At 45.3% G+C, this 20,693-nt stretch overlaps 1 protein-coding gene across 1 annotated transcript in view; it reads right to left on the reverse strand.

Moving 5' to 3' along the window:
- The window catches only part of ALDH1A3 (aldehyde dehydrogenase 1 family member A3), a 33,492-nt gene that overhangs the window by 7,698 nt on the left and 5,101 nt on the right, over positions 1-20,693 (reverse strand). The window contains exons 3-9 of the mRNA XM_005483468.4: positions 16,713-16,853; positions 14,902-15,031; positions 13,645-13,706; positions 10,668-10,796; positions 8,217-8,330; positions 5,732-5,834; positions 4,436-4,620 (exon numbers count right to left, since the gene is read on the reverse strand). Coding sequence (XP_005483525.1) covers positions 4,436-4,620; positions 5,732-5,834; positions 8,217-8,330; positions 10,668-10,796; positions 13,645-13,706; positions 14,902-15,031; positions 16,713-16,853 — 864 coding nt within the window. The remainder of the gene's footprint in view (positions 1-4,435; positions 4,621-5,731; positions 5,835-8,216; positions 8,331-10,667; positions 10,797-13,644; positions 13,707-14,901; positions 15,032-16,712; positions 16,854-20,693) is intronic.

Here is a 20,693-nt window from a genome sequence, read left to right on the forward strand (position 1 = left end):
CTCTGCCTCCTCTCCTTCCACAGTGCACACTCCATCAACAGCTTCAACATAAGCCCTGTTGGTGGGGTGACTTCACAACAACTGCTGCACCAAAGCCTTGCTTTTTAAACCAGAATCACTTTTCACAGTCCTTAGAAACTGGTATAATCCTGCATTTTTTTTTCCTCTCTCACATTTAACTACCTTTTCTAACATCTCCTAGCTGTGGAATAATCTCAAATAGTGAGTGCTGCTGTCAGCCTTTGACCAGGGATTTCTGTAGGGCTGGGGAAAGGGCAGTCCAGTGGCAGGACCCTGAGGCTGCACAGCTGCACCAGGACTTGGAGGACACATCATGCACTCCACAAGCACAGTGTGTCCTGTGCTGGGAACAGGTGCAGAAGCCCACAGCACTTCCACTCACTGCTGAGCCTTCTGTGCTCCATGTGCAGCAGTGGGCTGCAGAACTGCAGGTTTCAAACAAACAGACCTGGCTCTTGACACAATGTGGAATTAAGTGATGAAACTCCTCATGACAGCACACTGGAGATAGTAAAACACTTAGAGATGTTTTTAAAAAGAAAAACTCAAAAAAAAGCTCGACAAATTTATTGAGGTGATTAAAGAAGACTCCACCCGCTGGTGCAAGGTGTCTTGGAAGGCTGGGGGATTATTCTGATTGCCAGGTATCTCCAGATGCTTGTTCTGGCTCAATCCCCCTCCCTAGGCATCTGGTTTTATTTCAGCAGGGCCAGTTGCCAGTTGGGACTGTTTACACGGAGTGTTCCACACTTGACTCCTCCAGATTACAGACTATATCCTGTCCCTAGTTAATCCTGACCACACACAATCCAAGTTTTCATGCTTTTAGACAAATATCAAAGCTGCAGGAGGGTGTCCTTGGGATACTTGTGGTACAGAGTGGAAAAAGAGCCCAGCACATCTCCAGGCAAACAGATGTGTGAGCAGCACGTGCACTGTGCGTGTTCTCAGTGCTTGTGTTCTCTCATGTGTTAAGGTGCTACCCAAGGACACACTTAATTCATGCTACTGCCCGAGGAAATGTGTGTCCTGCTGTAGGATACAGTGTCACACTGAGTTTGGCAGGTGCCATACACATTGTCTATTTGTCTGGTTGCTTAGCTGCCAAGCGTAAATAATTCGAAAATATCTGCAAGTGCTTTCCATCCTGGCATGTCTGTGATCCAGACCAATCCAGTCCATCCACTTCACATCACAGAAAACAAAACAAGGATATTTATACAGCTGTAACTTGTTGCAAGGCAAACTACAGTTAGATGAAAAGACACTGGGGAAAGAAAACATTTGTAAAAATGACATGCAAGGGTGGAACTGTTTGTCATTGTAACTAGAGCTTGCAAGGCTTGTTTAAATTCTGTCCCCTACTCCACTATTATTTATGGTTCAAGCACTGAATTCTATTAAAAACACATGATCTGGTAAAGCAAATTCTACTATTTGTTCATCTAATTCAATAGAGAAGGGAGCTTCTAAGGATCACTGCAATACTGAAAATCTGGGAACCCCCAAATCTTCATCTCTTGCTTCATTTCAGTCAAGACCACAAGGAGAATTATTTCCATGTGCAAACCTAGTGTTTGTAATCCTACAAAATAGCCCACAACTGGGTGCAACAGGCTGTTGGACACAACCCTTTCAACTTAAATGCTTTATTTTCACACTTTATTCCTAAAATGCATGTCTACAGTATAAGGAAAATATTCACTGTCTTATAAATCAAATAATATGTTTTGGGCTGCATAATTACTGGCTAACAAGTACTACAATTAGTGCTTGTTTTATTTCTGTAGACTGGATCTTGCAGCCCACAAATCCCAGTATTTGGGTTCTAAAATATCCAAACTAGTCCAGTCTTGTTCTAATGTAATCCCAGTTCTAGTGGCCCAGGATGTCAGTCTCATCTAATGCAGTTTGCTGCTCACAGTTGTACAATGCACTGGTTAACCAGTTTGCCATCTGTGCAGATTTACTTTATTGCTTCCTGTGATACAGCAGCCAGGAATCCAAAGTCTAAAAATGCCTGCATTTGAGATTGGCACTCTGCTCAAACAGTCCTGAGCACCCCTCAGGTTTCTTGTGGCGTCCTTTGAATTCCAGCCAGTCAGCACTGCCAGACACATGTGAGTTTTGGAGAAGTCTCACCAGAGGCATGCCTCATTTCTGTCTAAATTTAATGCTGTTTAAAGTTGACCTAATTTTAATCAGAGCAGCACAGTTTATATCAGCATAACCCAATGCTGCAGCTGACACAGTCTTTTCCCACTGCCATGCCATGAGCATCTATGGCAGTGAACAGTAATCCACATCAGGGGACTGACCTGAGTAAAGCCTTTCTTCCTCACTTCCAAAAAGGCTGGATTAGACCTGAATCAGCCAGTTCCCCAGTCCAGTGCAGTGCTATTTGTTCCAATATAGGAACAAACAGCTGCACATGGGACCACTTTTCCAGGACTGGCTTACTTCAAATTCTTGTGGAACAGGATTGTCATCACCTGCAGCTGATGCAGGAACAAAGAGATGATGAGCTACAACCACTGTCAGCCTGAAGGTTGGCTTCATCCCCTTCCCCTTGCTGGCTCCTAAGCCAGTGACCATCCCACAGTGGGATCTATGCAGCATTCTTGTGATGCTGTTGTGCATGTTCACCCTGCCTTACACCAAAGGAAAATGAAAGCAACAGGCTGGATCTGAAGCATCTGATGGGGAGAGATGAAGGAGATAAATGATTTCTCCTGGTGATTCTTCCCCTGTCCATCAGTTCAAGATAAAAAAAACCCTCACAGCCAAGCAGGTTACTTCAGGAACAGAGAGAAAATTATCTGGAAGCTTCACATTTGAAGAGTAACTTGTGGACAAGTGTGAATCTTAGCTACTTTCAGAGGTATTTTTAAGTCCTTGTGACACTGCATCATTTCTCTCCTCTGCTTAAGTTTCTGTATGTGCCCACAACATAGGCTCCAGAGAGTGAGGAGCCATAGCTGCAGAGGAAGTGGTTGTCCCTTTGAACTGGCAAGCACATAAGAACTTTGGGATTTACAGTTTCCTCCCACTCCCTCAACACCTTCCCATCCTGGCCTTGACAGCTGCATACACAGAAGTTCAGGTGTGTGTGGGTGTTCTCTCTCTCCTACAAGTATAACAGGTAAGCCGGAGCAGGAAAAAAAGGACAAATAGTTAAAATAGTTAAAATCTGACCAGACACTGCTATTCCAACTCTCTGTTACCCTTAATGACAGGTCTGTATGCAAAGGGTCTCCCCTGAGCCACAGCAGTGACCCCAGAGGATGGAGCTGTGCCACAGTGCATCCTGGAAGGGCTCTGCCAGCCTGGCAGGAGCTGGAACAATGATTAAATTAAACAAGCAGCCCAGTTCAACATGCTCCAACCACTGCAGGGTGTTTCACCCTTTAAACTCACAACTGAATGGATTCAGGAGCTGTTCTGGTGGAATCAGTGTTTGAGGATCAGCTCATCTCTGCTGGAGCAAGTCTCAGCATGGGATTCTCTTCCTAAGAGTCCTGAGCAGTTTGAAATCTCTAGGCAAGCTACAGGGCTGGATGCAGCCTCAGCATGAGCAGGGGATGTACCTCATCTTATTGTCCCTGCATGAGGGCAAGCAATGAGGTTTTACCATGCATGAATCATGTAGAAATTCAGATCCAGATAAGGAGAGGCAGATGTCCTCAGAGCCACCCCTTCTCTGAGGGATCCTACACAGACAGCATCAAGGAAGAAAAACCCACAGTGCAGTACTGAGAAAAAGAGGCTTTGGCTATAGGTTTCTGGGGACTTGCTTTATTTTTGGTACCAAATAGTGGGCCCGTTAGGAGATCTGACCTAAGGATCATCTTCCCCCAGAGTTCTACAGCACAACTCAGATTGCCTCAAAAGGAAAAACTAAGAGGAAGGCTCTGGAAGTATTGAGGAGGCTGGTTCTGACAGCAGTTTGGCATGTTTCTTCCTCCTAATTCAGCTGAAACTTCTCCAAAGGATCAGAAAGGCAGCAGAGGAGGAGAGGGAAAGTGAGGACTCAGGAGTCTCTGGGCTCTAACTACTTGTCATCACCCACACAGCCAAGGAGCTGAATAGCCATTTAGCTGCACTCTTCTGCACAGAGCTATGGCTCACTGCAACATGCTTTGTGTTACTGCACCAGGGAGACAGCCCCTTCCATAAAGCTGGATAAGAACTGAATTAAATACATTTGTGTTTTGAAAAAAATTACAACATAACATTTCAACAGTTGTGATTAATTGATATTTAAAATAGAGAGGAAAAATAAAGCCACGATACATTACTCACCCCTCGGCACTTCTGCTAGGACCGCGTCCGTAAGGATAATATTTACACAAGGAAAATTATACAAAACCACAACCAAAAACCAAACAACAACTACTCTCAGACCCACACTTACCTGGGGCCCTTGTTCAGTTCTGGCATCAAAGGGGTCCCCAACCAGTCTCTTCTTGGCAAACTCCACGCTGCGCTTGACGAACTCGGGGTAGATCTGCTCCTCCACGAAGACGCGGGAGGCGGCCGTGCAGCACTGCCCCTGGTTGAAGAACACGCCTTGGTGGGCACATTCCACTGCCAAGTCCACTGTGAGAAGGCCCAGGAGGGAAAAGTGTTACCACATGCACAGTTCCAGCATTCCAGTGTTTCCAGACTTGTTGTTTTCCCTTCTCTTTGGAAAACCTCTTTAAAAAATGCTGACAATGGTCCACACCCATGGAAGGCACTCACAGGGCCTCACTGCCCCCAAACCAGATCTTTTATTGCATCCACCTCCCTTCCTGCCTTTTGTCTTGAGGTCTAGTTGGCCATAGTTCCTGTTACTTTCTTCCACAAGGACTCACTGAAGGCAGTGACCAGTTTTTCTTGCTCTGGCAATTCTTGATACCATGCATTGGTTCTTAAGGACAAGTTTCAGTCATGATTTTTCAGAGAGCAGCATGCCAGCTTTGGCCAGCTCCTTGCAATCCTCACAATTAGCAGCTGGCACAAATACCTCTGATTTTCAATGTGTGCTGTGCAGGACTGGAGAGGATTTCACTGAAGCCAAATAGCATTTTCCAACCATTTTGGTGGTCACAGATTAAACATATCTCCTAGTACTACTGAGTCATGTAACAAAACTGCTATGAAACACAAGATGAGCCCTGCAGACCACCAGGATAGAGGTGAAGGCTGGATTAGATCAGGTCCTACAAAATTCCCCTGTCACAGGAAAGCCTGCAGAGGGGCTGCTTTGCAGAAAACTGCTCTTCCCAAGGCTTGGCTCAGGCTCTGCAGCACTGCCAACCAAAGAGAAAGCCCACAAACAGCAAACACAGAAATACAAGATTTAACTGCAACTGCAACCATCCCCAGGGAAGGCACCACGGGCCATGGGAATGATCCCCATGCTGGGGAAGAGCTCCAGTGTTGGGAATTTAGCTGCTAGAAAATGGAAAAGTACAAAACCATGGCTAATTCCAAGCCCTGCACCTGTGTAGATAGTGTGTCCTTGGAATTAGCCATGGTTTTGTACTTTTCCATTTTCTAGCAGCTAAATTCCCAACACTCCAGGAATGCACAACTACACCCTGCCCTTGGACACAGGTTTCCTGCAGCCTTTGGGGTGGAAACAGCAGCCCTGTGAGCTGCCAGAGGACAGCAGAGAGCCACAAAGCCCACCACCCTGCATCCTCTGCCAGCAGCCCATACTCACAGTCTGCATCTGCACACACAATGCAGGGGTTCTTCCCTCCCAGCTCCAGTGTCACCCTTTTGAGGTTGCTCTTAGAAGCAGCTTCTTTGATCAGTTTGCCAACCTGTATCAGTGAGACACAAAGAGGACATGAGTTGTTTCACCTAAAATCTCAGTGTGATTCCAACAAAAGTGGAAGAGCCTGGATGGCAGCTGCAGCAGGTAGAGGTCAAGGAGAGCACTCTGAAATGCTTTAAATTTCCTAATGCTGTGATGTGTTGGGTCAAAACCAGCCCCAGAATTAAGGATTGGTTTAGGCAGGTCTGAAAGAGCAGGCTGTGTGGGAGAAGTACATCTGTATTCTGCTTCCAGAATTTAGTTAACTAATTTTGTTAGAAACAGTATTAATTACAACTATTTGGAACCTTTAGCTGTTAGGGCAGGATAATTTTTTAAGAGTGATGTAATGTTTGAATTTGCTCACATTATAACTGCTTTTCTGAATTTTACCTTTGCACATGGAAACCTTACCTTTATTTCTGACTAAAACTGCTCTTGCCCTGGAGTGGAACTGTGAGGAAGGAAAGCATGGGGCAGCTGTCTGGCAATTACAGGTCTGCATTTCTCATGGCTTGCCCTTGTTACTCGAGCATGACTCCTGAATCCAGGAGAGTTTTTCTCTAGTCACTCAGAGCTTATGCCTAGAGACAGCAGAAATAAGTGATGCATCCCAGCTTTGCAAGAGGCATTACTGCAGGCTGGCTGGCCAAAGAGGAGTGAGTTAATAACCTAAGAGAAGAGATCTAGATGGGAAAATTCTCCTGGAGTTTAAGATCAGCATTTCCAAGCTGGCACCGAGCCCAAGTTGGGGCTTAATAACCAAGTCAAAATATATTTTGAGTTAGCTTCACTTCCTGGCTCAGAAACAGTAGCATTGTGCTGCAAATGCTGCAGAGATGCAGCTGAACTCACAGATGGGTGGAGGGGGAAGAAAACACTTCTAAATTACACATGCATTAGCAAAGGCTCTGTCTCCCTTGGTGTTTCCTGCACACCCATGGATTAGGAGACAAGCACAGTGTCTACATCAGTTTTTTGCCTACAGGCTCCAGCAGCTGAGATTTTCCTTCTGCCACTAATCCACTGGATACTCCTTTTTCATTAAAAACCCAAACAGATCCATGTGGGCTGGATGAGTCTATAAGCTCTATTGTTTTCACACAGCTAATGTCTCATCTGGGCTAAAAGTTTCTGATCTAGGATTTGGAGAGAAGCATGTAACTGAATAAACTCCAAGATCAGACCAACTATCAAGAGAGGAAAAGCTCACTGTGAACTTTTACTTTATTGTGCTCTGCTTGTTCCCATGATCCCTGTACAGAACACAGGCTTAGCACACCTTTTCCTATGGGATAAGCACAGGATGTGCACAAAGCCACTAGATGGTAGTGTTGGTAAATGCTGCAGCTTTTGAGTGTTTGGAGTTACCTTTACCGACCAAGAACACCTTCCAAGGTAATTTGTCATCATTAAACATTCACATCACACTCTGCAATGATGAGGGCAGACATAAGAATGGATGAATTCAGCAAATACTCAACAGTGTTCCTCAAAGAAGTAAGAGACTGAATTTGCCTCAGCTGCCTCCACTGGTGTGAGCATTTCCATTCTTTGGACACTGCCTCTATTCTGGAGGTGCAGATCTACTGCAAGAAACATCTAAAGCAGTCAGTGGGAAAATGTTCCCTTTTCTAAGCAAGCTTTGGTTTGCAGATTTTCAGCAGTGATTACTGCAGTCAGATTTGTTTGCATGTCTCAGCTCTGCTCAATTCCATGGTCTTGGCCAAGCCAAATGCACTTTTCCCATGTAGGTATGGAAAAGGATGGCTGGAGGTGATTGATAGTGCAGAGGTCTTGTGGCCATCCCTCTCATAAACAAGCCAGACACATCTATTTACAGGAAAAAAAGCTAAATAGAAGGTGCTTTACTGTGCAGGCCTCAGGATGAAGCTCAAATGTTAATCCCCTCCACGTCAGCAGAGAAGGCCTTGGGCACAAAGCCATGTTTTTATTTAAGTCCTAGTTCCTCAGAGGTAAATAAAGCCAAGGAAGAATTGTTCAGGGCTCTGACTGACATGTTTTCCAGTTGCAGGGCAGGACTGGCAGGCAAACATGCCCAGCAGCTCCACTGGGTCAATGACAAGATGTGAAGTCACTGCCAGCCTGCCTTCCCTGACGTCAGAGCCCCTTTTCCTACAGCCCTTACAGAAATGTGGTGGTTTGGCAAAACCCAGCCCTCAGAGATGTGGGATTATTACAAGCACAAGGATCTGAATTAGACAAACAACAAACACTTCTGAGAAATCCTATCACATGGAATATGCCAGAGGAAGTGCTGGTTATACAGAAGTCACTGACATTTCTTAGGTCCAGTCTTATATGGATGACAGCTTAGAAGAGAAAGCAGAGAGGAACAGCAGGTGTCTTTGAGAAATCCATCACCTACCTTGGTTGATCCAGTAAAAGCAATTTTATCAATGCTGTCATGGGTAGAAATTGCAGCTCCAGCTGTGGGGCCATAGCCTGGCACAATGTTCACCACACCTGGAGGGAAACCCACCTGAAACAGAGATGAAAAACAGCTCTGCAGAGAATTTGAGGGCACAGCTCATCTCCCAGGAAGCCTGGGTTAGCTGTACTACCCTCCTCTGAGCTCTCACCACATACATCCCTGTTTTCCAGACTTCCCAGTACCATGGCTGCATGCTGCCAGCTGCAGTAGACGTGGGTGAAGCTAACAGCCATGCTTAGGAAATGCCAAGTTTCAGTAAGAATTCTTGGAGAAGTCCCAGTTTCAAGCCAAAAGAGAGTGAGTCTTTTGGCCAAACTTGGCCCTCAGCTACTGCAGAGCAGCTGCAGCCAAGGGGTAAATGAATGAAAGTTTGTTTTGAACAAAGGTTGACATTTGTGGTTCTTCAGGGACCAGAGGGATTAAGAAGTCAGTAAAACCTCACTAGATGATGGGGCTAATAAAACAGGAGTACAAAAGCAGATGGTAACAGGACTTATGCAAGTTTCCACCACATTTACAACCTAGATTAGCCAACTAGTAATTTTGCCAAAACAGACAAATGGCAAAACTTCAGGTGAAATTCTAGTGCAAGGAGAACTGAGGGACTGATTGATTTGGTTTTAGTTCCTGAAACAAGAGTTCCAAGGATTATTGCTCATCTAGGTCAGCCTTCCCTTACTACTGATAGCACAAAGTTGTTTTCCTTGCAATTTCTAATGATGAAATTCCAGAATATACAACATATGCTTCATTTCCTATGACTTTTTAATACAAAATCTCAATAAATGCCATTTCTTTTTTAATAGAGAAAAAAAGGAAGCAATTGCTCATGTACTGCCTTGCAAAAAATTATCCTCATAAGACTTTTCCCCCCTTTTTTCTTTTCATAAATTGGAAGGGTGGTCACATTTCTTCTATGGATGTGACAATGATAAAAATGCATTTAATGGAGTTTGCATCTTGCCTAATGAGTTTTCAAGCAAATACTGCATGTCAAACTGTGCAAGTAATGATGTTTGGAGTCAGCAGCAAAGCCACAAGGAAGTAAAAAATTGGTTCAAAACACCCTGAGCCAAAAAGTTTTTTCTGTTTTTCAGCAAAAATGAAAGCCAAATATTTTGGTTGGCCAAAAATTATTTCATTGAACGTAACACATAGCTTTGTGTGTGTGGCAACATCTTCTACATCCTTTTAAAGATGAAAACAAAAAAACTCTAACTCATTTTTCTGAAAACTGAAAAGAATTTAGCTAATTTTGGGCAGAGAAAGGAGCATCTTCAAATAAAATTATTGTGCTCTAATTACACTCTTGCCTTGAAGGACAACTGTGAGAAACGGCAATCTTAGAATTTCAGCTGAAAAAAAAAAAATTTTACCAGAATTGAATGGTATTTTTTGAGGGGGAATGCTATGCCTGTGTGTGGGGAGCTGCATGTCAGAGTCAAAAAAGCAGTGGTGTGGCAGGGCTCAGCAGAAGTTATCACAACTGCACCCTGTACTCATTCACTCATCTTGTGTCATCTCATTAAGCCAAGTAACTGTAGGAGATACTTAACTGGTATTTTTCCACTTCCTTTCCTGATGGAAGAGCCCTAAGTGACAATTATCAACATATCTTTCTGTTTTCTCCCAGACTAAGCCAAGAAAGGACAAAATCACTGTTTGACTGAGCCTAACAAACAGACTGAGAGGCCAAAGTCCATCTTCAACACCTTTAGTTTTCCTCAGTCCCTCACATCCATTGCTAAGGAAGCTGATGTACTGAGCAGTGCTGGAAGGTTCTGTGCCTCTCCCACCACCTCTGCACAATTAACAGACCTGTTGGCACACAAGATCCTACCTGACAAGCCCTAAACCAGCATTTTAAAATCCCAACCTATCATCTTGCCTTTATTTCAGTTGACTTTACAGGCCAGACACAACTACATTGTTCTAGGAACCACAGAAATGACGAGGAATTGTTTCCCAGGGCACTCTGCCTTGGTTGAATTATCCCATTTAAAAACAACAAACACAACACTGCTGTCTAATCACACTCTTTTTTGTCCCATTGTCTAATAAAAATGAGCTGTTGCCTTTCCCTCATTTGGGAGAGGGGAAGGTAGGGGAACAAAAGCATCTTTTTTTCCCTCTCTGCAGCTTCCTGATAAAGGAGAAAAATTCACAGGTTTTGTGATGTTTGCCGCCTCCTAGCCAGCCACAAAGGCTTTTGGAAAAAAAAGACCAAAGACAGAGGTTGTTCTCACTTTCCTTTGTGAGCCTGTTGAAGCTGGAAGTCTGTTTGTTATGCTCAGACTCTTCAAAAACTAAAAATCAATTCAAAATTCAGCCTAGCTTATGACCTTAAGAGAGCAGAACCTGGAGGGGCTGCTGAGATGTCCTCACCTCCTTGATCAGAGAGCCAATGTAGAGCGCCGTGAGCGGAGTTTGTTCAGCTGGCTTCACCACCAGGGTGTTCCCACAGCACAGAGCTGGTGCCATCTTCCAGACCAGCATCAGCAGGGGGAAGTTCCACTGCAAGAACACAAAGCACTGCTCAGATCAGCCTGCCACAGTCACCTACTCACTCCCATGCAGCCTTTTCCCAGCTCAGGGAGGAAAGCAAAGCCACAAAGAGGAGCGTCTGTTTATAATGCTGTGTTTGCTTGGGCTAAGGAATACAACTTCCTTGATTTCCCCCTGAGATCCCTGATATTGCTGGCAGTCCTCACACTAATCCTGTAAGCTGGACAACCTTCTGCACGATGTGACCTCATTCTTTGAAGGAGTTTGATCACATTTTGTGTAGGATTTTGGCTCTTCACAGATACTGTGTCGGAGGCAGTTTCCTGATGCATCACTTCTGTACAACATCTGTACGTGGGGAATTACAGAATGCAACTACTCATTGAAAAAAAACTTATTTTTTCTCTGTTAAGCACTGGCTGGGTAGTTAGGAGTTATATAATTTCATTCAGTTCCAGTTTTATAAATAGGAAGCTGCAGTGAGTGTTCAGTCATGGAAATCTAAGGGAGGTCTCATACTTCCTTCATATTGTAAATTGTTCCTTTCCAATTAGTTTTCTAATCTGGAATTAGGAACCAGTCCACATCAGTTCTCTCTGTGCTAATCTCTTTCATGGTCATGTATATTTGGGGATCTTGGAGTCTAAGCAAGAAGTGGAAAATCTAGCTCACACTGAATCTCAGAAAGGTCATTTGGCAGCAGAAAGGATTTTTTCATTAAAAATAATTAATGCTGCTTCAGGGATGATGGAAGCAGGCCAACAGCAAGGGGACTTCTTGTCAAAAGCCAAGCCAAGGGCCTTCAGCTATCAACAAAGAAGCCAAGTATGTCAGGAATCCACAAATTCACACTTACAAATAAATGAGCAGTGTAGCTTTTGAGCCATGAGTTCTATTCTAACCCTGAGACAAAGCAGAATTTGGTCTCAAGTGTTATTCTTCAACTTGCTTCACCCTTTTCCCCAGACCTGTTCCATTTCAGTGATCTTCTCCAATGGCCACATCCCATAATTTGCCCATTTGTCTCTTTCTCCTAAGTTTTCTTGGAGGCCTGGCAGCTTGAGCCATTTACACCTACACTACTTTTCTACAGTTTCAGAGCATGAAATCCCTCCATTAGGAGCTTTCTGCTGCAGTGCCTGGTGAAAGCAACAGCAAAGGACTCAGGGCTGCCTCATGATATCACCTTGGGATAAAAATCAGCCATATGCTGCACTTCCTAAGAACTTCTCTAGCTAAATAAAAATAAAATATTATTTAAATATAGTCAAGCCATAGGAGAAAGGGAGGACTGGTAATTGCTCTAGGGAAACATAGCCAGGACAGTGACAGAATCTCTTTCAATCAAGTAGAAATACAAACCCACAGGCTGTTGGTGTTATCGAGATTGAACTGGGAAAAAAAATTGGAGAAGATTTGTTCTGAGTAAACTGAAGACAGATGTGGTTTTGTTGACCCCAATCATTCTTTATACAAACTTAGTGTTGATCTTAAGTCAAATTTGTTTCTGTACTTTCTGTTGTATTTATTGCTGGTCTAGGGTCAACCTGAGATCTTCCAAGCCCCACTCTGTCCCCTACAGTGACCTTCCAAAGCATCCTGCATGGAGGCTTTCAAAGGGATGTCTTCCAAAGCACTGCTGAGTGCCAAAGGTGGCTGAGAGTGACAAGGAAATGCCTTCTAACTGCTGATCAGTGTGAGGAACCTGAGATTTTGATCTTAAATCAAACTCTGCTCACCAGCAGTCACATTGCTTGCTCAGCCAGAAAAGCTCTGAAGCCACCAAGAGAAATGTTTGATAACCTCCTACTTTGCCTCACCCTGACACTGCCAAAGAGACCATGTCCTCTCATCACCTGGGGTATAAATTCAGTCCTGCTGAAGGAAAAAGCAGAATTTCCCCAGACATCTTTGGGATCCAGACCTGGTATTCCCAGGGTCCAGCAGATATGCATTTCTTTCAGTCTTATCTCAAAAGTCAAAACCCTCCAGGAGCTCTTATTGATCCAAGTACCATATAATCATGGAACATCCTGAGTTGGAAAGGATCCACTGGGATCTTCAAATTCCATCTCCTGGACCTACACAGGACAGCAGCAATGCTCCACCACAGGTCTGAGAGCATTGTCCAAAGACTTCTTGAGCTCTGGCAGACTTGGTGCTGCGTCCACACAGAATCTTGACACAGCACCATTTGCCTCACAAATTGTAGGATACCACATTCAAAGCCTGGTATCCTACAATTTGTGAGGCAAATGGGATACCACATTTTACAACCAGACAGGAACAAAATCTGTCTCCCATGAGCTGTAAAGTCTTCCTGGCTGTCTGTTGAAACAGAGCAAGGAACACATGCTAACACTGGAGGCATTCCAAGAGCTGGCCACACTGTCCCCTCAGCAGAGAATGAGACCTCAAGGAAAAGAAAACTATTCATGAGATTTAATCCCAGAAAGCTCAGAAAGCAGCCAGACACAATTAATTGATAATGGATATGATTTAAAACCCAAAACTATGCATCAGCACGAGGCAGCAGAAAGCCAGCACTCCTCATGACGAGCTGGTTGTCCCAGTAGTGTGAGAGTCAGAGCTCTGACTGCTCTCTGGTGACTGGTGTCAGCCTCAGAGAGCCACAGAGCATCTGATTAGGAGACCCACCCTTCCACTGCAGAGCACTCCTGTTGCCAAGAGCAATTGGCATGGGGGTAAAACACAAAACTACATCAGGCCACGGAGATGGGAGTTCCCTGCAGAACAGCTGTGCTTAGCCAGGCAGCACAAGGCTGCAGGGGAGGATGGAGAGCACATGGAATTTCCAGTTCTGTGTGAGATGCAGGGCACCAGCACTGTCACTTACTGGGGTTATGGCTCCACAGACACCCATGGGCTCGTGCCGGGTGAAACAGACAAAATTCTCATCTGCAAGACAAGAGAGTAAAAGGGCACAACACAGTCAAAATCCTCACTTTTTACAGAAGGTGTGCTGGGGACAGAACTAAGCCCCTGTTAGACAGGGAACACTGTCTGTTCATCCTGACTCATGTCTTTGTCCAGATGAAGATCTGAGTACAGGTCTTGTGCCAGCCTGAAAGCCAAACACCACTCACAGTCACACAGGAACCTTTTAAATCCAGGGTTCAGTTCCTTCTGCAAACTCCCTGTGTTGAGGCTGAGGGGAGGATAACTCATTATCACACTGATATGAGCAAACATAAATTTCCTTCAGATTGTGTCCTACTGAAAAACATAAAGCACTTGTCTCCCTGAGGGAGAGTTTTAAAACCCCCTTTATACAGGAATCCTGTTCAGTGTGAAAGGATTTACACTCCTGGTAAGAAATCATAACAAGATGAAACTCTGGAACTAAAGCAGTACTATTCACCTTAAAATACTGCTGCTGCTCTTTCACAGAGAAAGCAGGAAGAACATTTGCCTTTCAAATTCATTCTTGCTGAACACCTAGTTTCTCTGGGAAGATGTGACAGAGAGCAAGAACATTTCTAATAATGCTTTTTCAAAGTGATTTCAAGTCAGGACAAACAAGGAGTGTCCAGACAAGCAAAGCTTTACAGGACTCTGAATGAGGGTGACAAATCTCAGTTTATATGACTGACATGGCTCCTTTTGCTGTCTGCACAGCCTGAACTAGCTCAGTCCTCCAAAGCCCTTCCTCTGGTGACTAATTTCTGTCTGCAGTGTCTGTCCTTCACACAGGCTCAGTGATCACCCACATGCAGGGACAAAAGAGGCCAAATTTGAAAATACTCCATATTGCCCATCATGCCACAAGGACACCCACTCTCTTAACTTGCTCTCACCAAAACCATATTTGAACTTCTATACCTGGACTAAGGTGTGACTCTGTGTGACTGCCCTGAACAAAAGTTTCTCTCTTAATAAAGCAACAGAAGAGCCCACACATTATTTTCCAGAGATCTATCCAGGCATTAACCAAGTTCTCCCATTAGTTTCAATATTGAAACACATTTGCTGAAAATGCATCCTAAGATAGAAAGGAGGTGCAGGCTATTTTTGCAGACTTTCAGAAGGCAGCCTTTCCATGGATCTCCCTCTCCTTCAAGCCTGATCCCATCCCAGCTCTGAAGGTACTCACCCACTGGAATAGTTCTGCCCTGAATTTTATCAGCCCATCCAGCATAGTACCGCAGGGTTTTGATGCAGCCCTCCAGGTCAATGAAATAAGCCTGCAGGAAAGGTTTTCCTGTGTCCATTGTTTCCAGAGTCTGAAAAAAACCAATGTGCATGCACTGTCAGACAAGTCAATGTTTTGGGGTTTTTTTCTTAAGAAAGCTTTTAAAAAACCCTCTCATCAGTCTTATTGTGCCTTGTTCTGAAGACATGGAATGTTCTTCTCTCCTCTAATATTTAGATAGTGAGCTTGTTAATACAAATAATGCAGAAGGGAAAGCAGACACAGCATCTAATGTGCACAGGAGCTGCTTTGTTCAGGGGCACCTTCCAGAAGCCTCCAGAAGGTGAGTGTGGGTGGGATACAGGCTGGGGCACTGGTCAGAAACAATGTGAGTATCATGATTTCACCCTAACTGACCTTCCAGCACAGATGTTCTGGAGTCCAGATGGTGTCACTGAAATCAGGCAGAGCTACTTTCCTTCTATTAGAAAAAAAATGAATCTAATTTTTCTACTTCATAAGCCTAAACCCAACCTCTGAAAAGCCTTCTGGTAAAGTAACCTTTGTGCTCCTATCTGTGCTGAGTCCAGGGCAAGGCAGAAATTGCCCCACTGAAGCTGCACTGGTGCTGATCAGCCCTAAACAAAGTCCAGGCTGAGCCTGTGTCCCTCACACTGTTCTGACATTAGCTCAGGGAATGCTTTGTTCTCCACTCAGGTCATTAAATGGGATATTGGTGCAAATGGCCAGCACATCCATAAAGGAAGTACTATCCCCTGGTAGATTGAAACATCTTTGTTTACACATGAAGTCATACCCTGTCATGCTCCACAGACATCAGGGTCCAAACAGCACTCAAACAGACATTCCCCTTGGAATGGCAGGAATTGTTATCCACTGAATGTCTGCTAAAACAACTGATTTGTATAAGTCATTGCTTAGCACACAGCCAAGGCAGCCAGGGATGGATTTCTGCAGTGCAAACAGGAATGCCAAACAAGCCTTCCAGACCAGAAGGACCACAGCAAGCTTGAAGTGTGTTCTGGTTAAGGGAAAAGGAGGGTGCCCCAAAGTCACATCAAAAAGTGAGCAGCAAATAAACAGGGTTTATTCACACATGCACATATATATCTGTATTTCTTTTCTTCCCTCTGACTTGCTGCCCAGAACTGTCTTCAGAACAAAATGTTTTGGTTTTGCCCTGCTGAAACTGAAGGCTGTCATGTGGTTGAGTGACACTGTGTTGGGGAAAGAGACCCAGCTCAGAAGAGTCACACAGGTACAGGCTCCTGAGCACATCCCACAGGTGTCAATTCCCACTGGCCTCAGCAGGGCACTGGCTCAGTTACCTGCACATCTGACAGCATGGAGTGTCATAAATGCATTTCCCTGAAGGTAAAAATGCAGCACTGAGCTGGAGAGTGCTGAGATCCAAGAGCTTAGGTGGACATAGACAGCAGCCCCAAGCTGAGATCTCTGGGTGCCATTTGGAAAGATGTACAAGACCTATAGAGTCCAAAGGCTTCTACCAACAGAGCACATTTTAAGTATTAATATATTTAATCACTTGAATAACTAGCTAAATTTCTGCAAAAATCAACTATGTAGAAGAACTGACAGCCTTCTAAACCCCTAAAGTCCTGCAGAAAAAGGAACAAAGCCATGACTCCTGTCTTCTGCCCTTCATGAAGGGAGAGAACAGAAAAACATGAGGTAGATAGGGATACACCAGAGCCAGCTGTTGCTGGCTTATCACTGCTCCCAGTACTCACTGCCAGGATGACTCTGTCCCTCTCCAGGAGATCAGCCAGCTTGTGCAGGAGTCGTCCTCTGCTTGGGGCATCCATCTGTCTCCAGGGAGAGCCCCTCTGGAACGCTGCCTTCGCTGCCTCCACTGCGTTATCCACATCAGGCTACACAACACACACACAGGAGAACCTCAGGTTACAGGGAAGGAGCTGGACAATGGCACAGAAACCCTCCTAGCTGGTGCTGTGGTGGCCAAAACCAAGTTGTCTAACAAAACCACTTTCATTTCACTCCTGGATTTGAATTCAAGCCTGGAACATGTTTTATGTTTGGCCTGGGCTCATAAACAACCTTGAGGTCTGAATACCAATTGGGTCTTTCAAGGGTAATTTAATGTAACTGACTTGTTTATAAAATAATCCAGAATCATGTTCCTGCCAATACAGGATGTGACACTGGGGGAGGATGAAGAATCATGACAGGCCACTGGCCTACATGAATTAGCCTCCTCTAAACAAGTGTGGGCAGGAAAATCCCCCATGAGATCAAGATTTTACCCAGGGAAGGAATTACAGCTCAGATCCCACCATCCAGTTCCCCTGGAGCCCATGCCAAGGCAGTTAACACACCGAAAATCACCCTTAGATCCTAGAACACATTCCCAGAACATTTCTAGCAGATGGAAAAGGTTTTGTGTTCAGTGCTACGACAAAGACATTTCCCCTACACACACTGAGTGCCATTGTCCCTTCATCTCCCATCCTTTACCATCCTTTGGACCAAATCCAACTCTGTTTAACCAAGTTACCAACCAGATGGGGAGCAAATTCCTCTCTTTCCACACCTTCACCCCTGGAGTTTCATTCATTTGCTCTGGCCACTGTATGCCCTGAACTCCTCCCATCACCTCACATACATTGATTAAAACAGTGAAGCCAAGGGCTCCCAATCCAATGGAATCTGTGGAACACTGCCACCAACACCCACAAGGCCAAGGCTGCACCCCAAACATTGATAAAGCTTTGGACAGATTCCTGCTCTATGTAAAGCCTCATTTCAGCTGATGGAGGCCTTGCACCTCACTGCAATATCTGGCTCAAAAGGCTGGGAAAGGAGGGAGGGTGTCAGACTTTGATCATTCCTCCCAGCACTACACCAGTTGTCTCATCTATGTCTTTTCTCAAGTCTTGTTTGGATTCAATTAGGAAATGAGCCTCTGCACTGATCCAACAAGGTCTGGCCACATCCCCCTCACGGGAGGGGATGTGTGGTGCTCAATCCAGAAAAAATGTTGTAGGGAGACATCTGCCTTCATGGTCACAACTGCAGTCATCACCCAAGGCAGTGGCACCTTACACTAAATTGGCTCCATTTCTTTACAAGCAATCACACAGCTTTAAACAATCTGATCTATACTGTCAGGAAAAGAGTTCCATCCTTCTGGAAGAGCACTGGTGGGAAGCCATTGGAGGAAGCTTGTGCTGCCACAGGATGGCTCTGGATGGGCAGAGGTGCCCAGAGCCACTGAGCACAGCCAGGCAGGTCCTGCCTGGGGCCACCACAGGCCTTTGAATGACTCTCTGTGCTGCAGTTGATGTGCATTCACATTGGCACATCACAAAAGCCAGAAGGCACCACCAGCCACTGCACACTCATGTATCCCCCATCCTGCTGGAATGAAGGCTTGAGCTGAAAGAAGGCAAGATTTTATGTGACAGAGCAGGCAAAGGAACATAAGTGTGTCAGGTTTAAACAAGCCTTTCCTTAGCAGCAATTAATTAGTTCTGCAACCAGGCTGGGAGCACTGATGTGCAGGGAACTGGGTCTGCAGTGGCACAATGCCATTGGTGCTGAGGGGCTTCCCTCCACCCTGGCACTCAGAACAGGAGTGAGACAACTGCATGGGCAGAGGAATCCAGTGCACGCCCAGATCTTCCCCACCCTCTAAAAATGGGAGCACCTGAGCCCTGCTGCAGTTCCTGTAGAGACAAAAATGAAGACAACCATCTTTCTCAGACATTCTGGGTACAAATATTGGCTCAGAGCTTGCAGTCACTGTCACACCGGCTTTCCCTGAACACCCTCAGGGTAGCACCACCAAGTGATATCCTGAGAGCCTTTCTGCACAGCCTCAATAGGCCTGAGAGACCAGCAAAAACAAGGAAATCCTTCAGGAAGGCTGAAATGCCATTCTTAATCCATCCTGTTATGACTAGGCATTAGGGGAGTCTGAATGGCATGTTCATTGCAGGCATGTTGCAATAGGTAGGCACAAGGCGTGACAAAGTGACTCTGAGCTGTCAAGGTGCCAGGAACAGCCTGTGGTGCACAAAACCACAGCAGGAGGAGATCCATGCATCCTGGTGCTCCACTCGGATCTATAACAGATTTACTGAGCATTACATAAAAAGCTCCACTAAGAATATTAAGATTGCAAAGTCTTTACAGTATTGGGAAATGCCTGCAAACCTTCATAGCCACCTGGGGTGCTTGAATTATGATACAAGCTCCAGTTACACAATCACATACCTCCCCCCTGAACAAACTGAACACTGCTCTTTGTTCTGAGCTGCCTCGTCCATCTTCCTTCCTCTACCTCAAGTCCTGCTCTCTGCTGCTCCTTTCTTCTTTCCCATCCTCTCTTCCTCTCTCCTGCCCCAGCACAGGCAGCAGAGCACAGTGAAGATCTTCACCCCACTGGCTCTGTGAGTGGGGAAAACACCTGCAAAAAAGCCTCGCTCTGCTTCAATCTCAGGGTGCCCCAGAGTGCTCCAAGTGAGGAGATGTGCCAGGAATGGACACACCCACTGGGGACCCTCTTTCTTCAGTTCACTTACTGACTTCTTCAAAAAGCCTCCCCTGTGCACATCTTTGGAAAGGCACTCTTCTGACATAGGGCATGAGCATGTCACAGTTTTTAAGTCAGAAGAGGTTCCCTGACCTGCTTCCCTGCAAACAGTTCACACGTTGAATTGCTTTCAGTTCCAAACAGCATCCTAACAGCCTGAAATGTCCAAAATCATTATTGAGGGCACTGCAAGTCTGCTGTGGTCTTACCTCAGTCAGTCACTACAATCTGAAGGGGACAGGGTGACTGTGAACAAATCCCTTCAAAGATCCACATGAGAGTGAACTGTTTAGAAATGATCACGACAGCGACTTGACAGCCACAGCTGTGGACCTGCTGCCCATGCTCTGAGCTGGGCACTGCTTTGAGGAAGGAGCAATTTTACCCTGTCCTTGATGGATGTCAGCAAGCTGCTAGAAGGAAAAAGCCTGTCTCCAAGTGTTAGGGACAGCACCAGAGTTACTCCTTTTCCATTATCAACCTGGCAAACAGTTGGACACTAAGCTTTTATTTGTCAGGTATATTCCAGCATTCAATGGAAACTTCCACCATTTTATTTTCAGGGTGTCTTTTCCCACACAGACTTCTCTTTATCCCTCAACTGTCCCATCAAGGACAATTCTCTAACTAAAGAACAGACAACAAAACCTTTGCTTGTAGGCTTATAAAGCATTGGCCAGGTTTCAGCACCAGACTAAACTGTCATCGTGAGATATCGGCTGCCAAATTTCCACCCCTCACGTGCAGCCTGAGCAAAACACTCTGCGTGGCCAGGGAGGGGCAGGTTTGTGTTCAGGGCTTGGGAAGGGGAGCTCTGCTCCCAGCCCAACATTGGCAGAGCACAGCTGAAGGCAGCAGCAGGAGCTGCCACCCCTGCAGTGGCACTGGCCAGCACAGCAAGTACGGGGGGACAAGGGGACAAGGCTCTGGACAGCACCACTGAACACAACTCACCACTTCCTGTGGTGACTGCAGCAGACTGGAGTTACAGCCCCAGAGTGGGACAAACCAGAGCAAGGGAAGCCTCAGGGACCTTAGTTTGCCAGAAGAGGGTGGGATGTGGTCAAGTGCCACACCAGAAAGCAAACAGCTATCTGGGGATGGTTGTCACCCATTAACTCTTTTTAATTAATCCAGATCCAGGTCTACTCCCCAC

This window comes from Zonotrichia albicollis, chromosome 11 (assembly GCF_047830755.1).
Source record: "Zonotrichia albicollis isolate bZonAlb1 chromosome 11, bZonAlb1.hap1, whole genome shotgun sequence".
Lineage (NCBI taxonomy): Eukaryota > Metazoa > Chordata > Aves > Passeriformes > Passerellidae > Zonotrichia > Zonotrichia albicollis.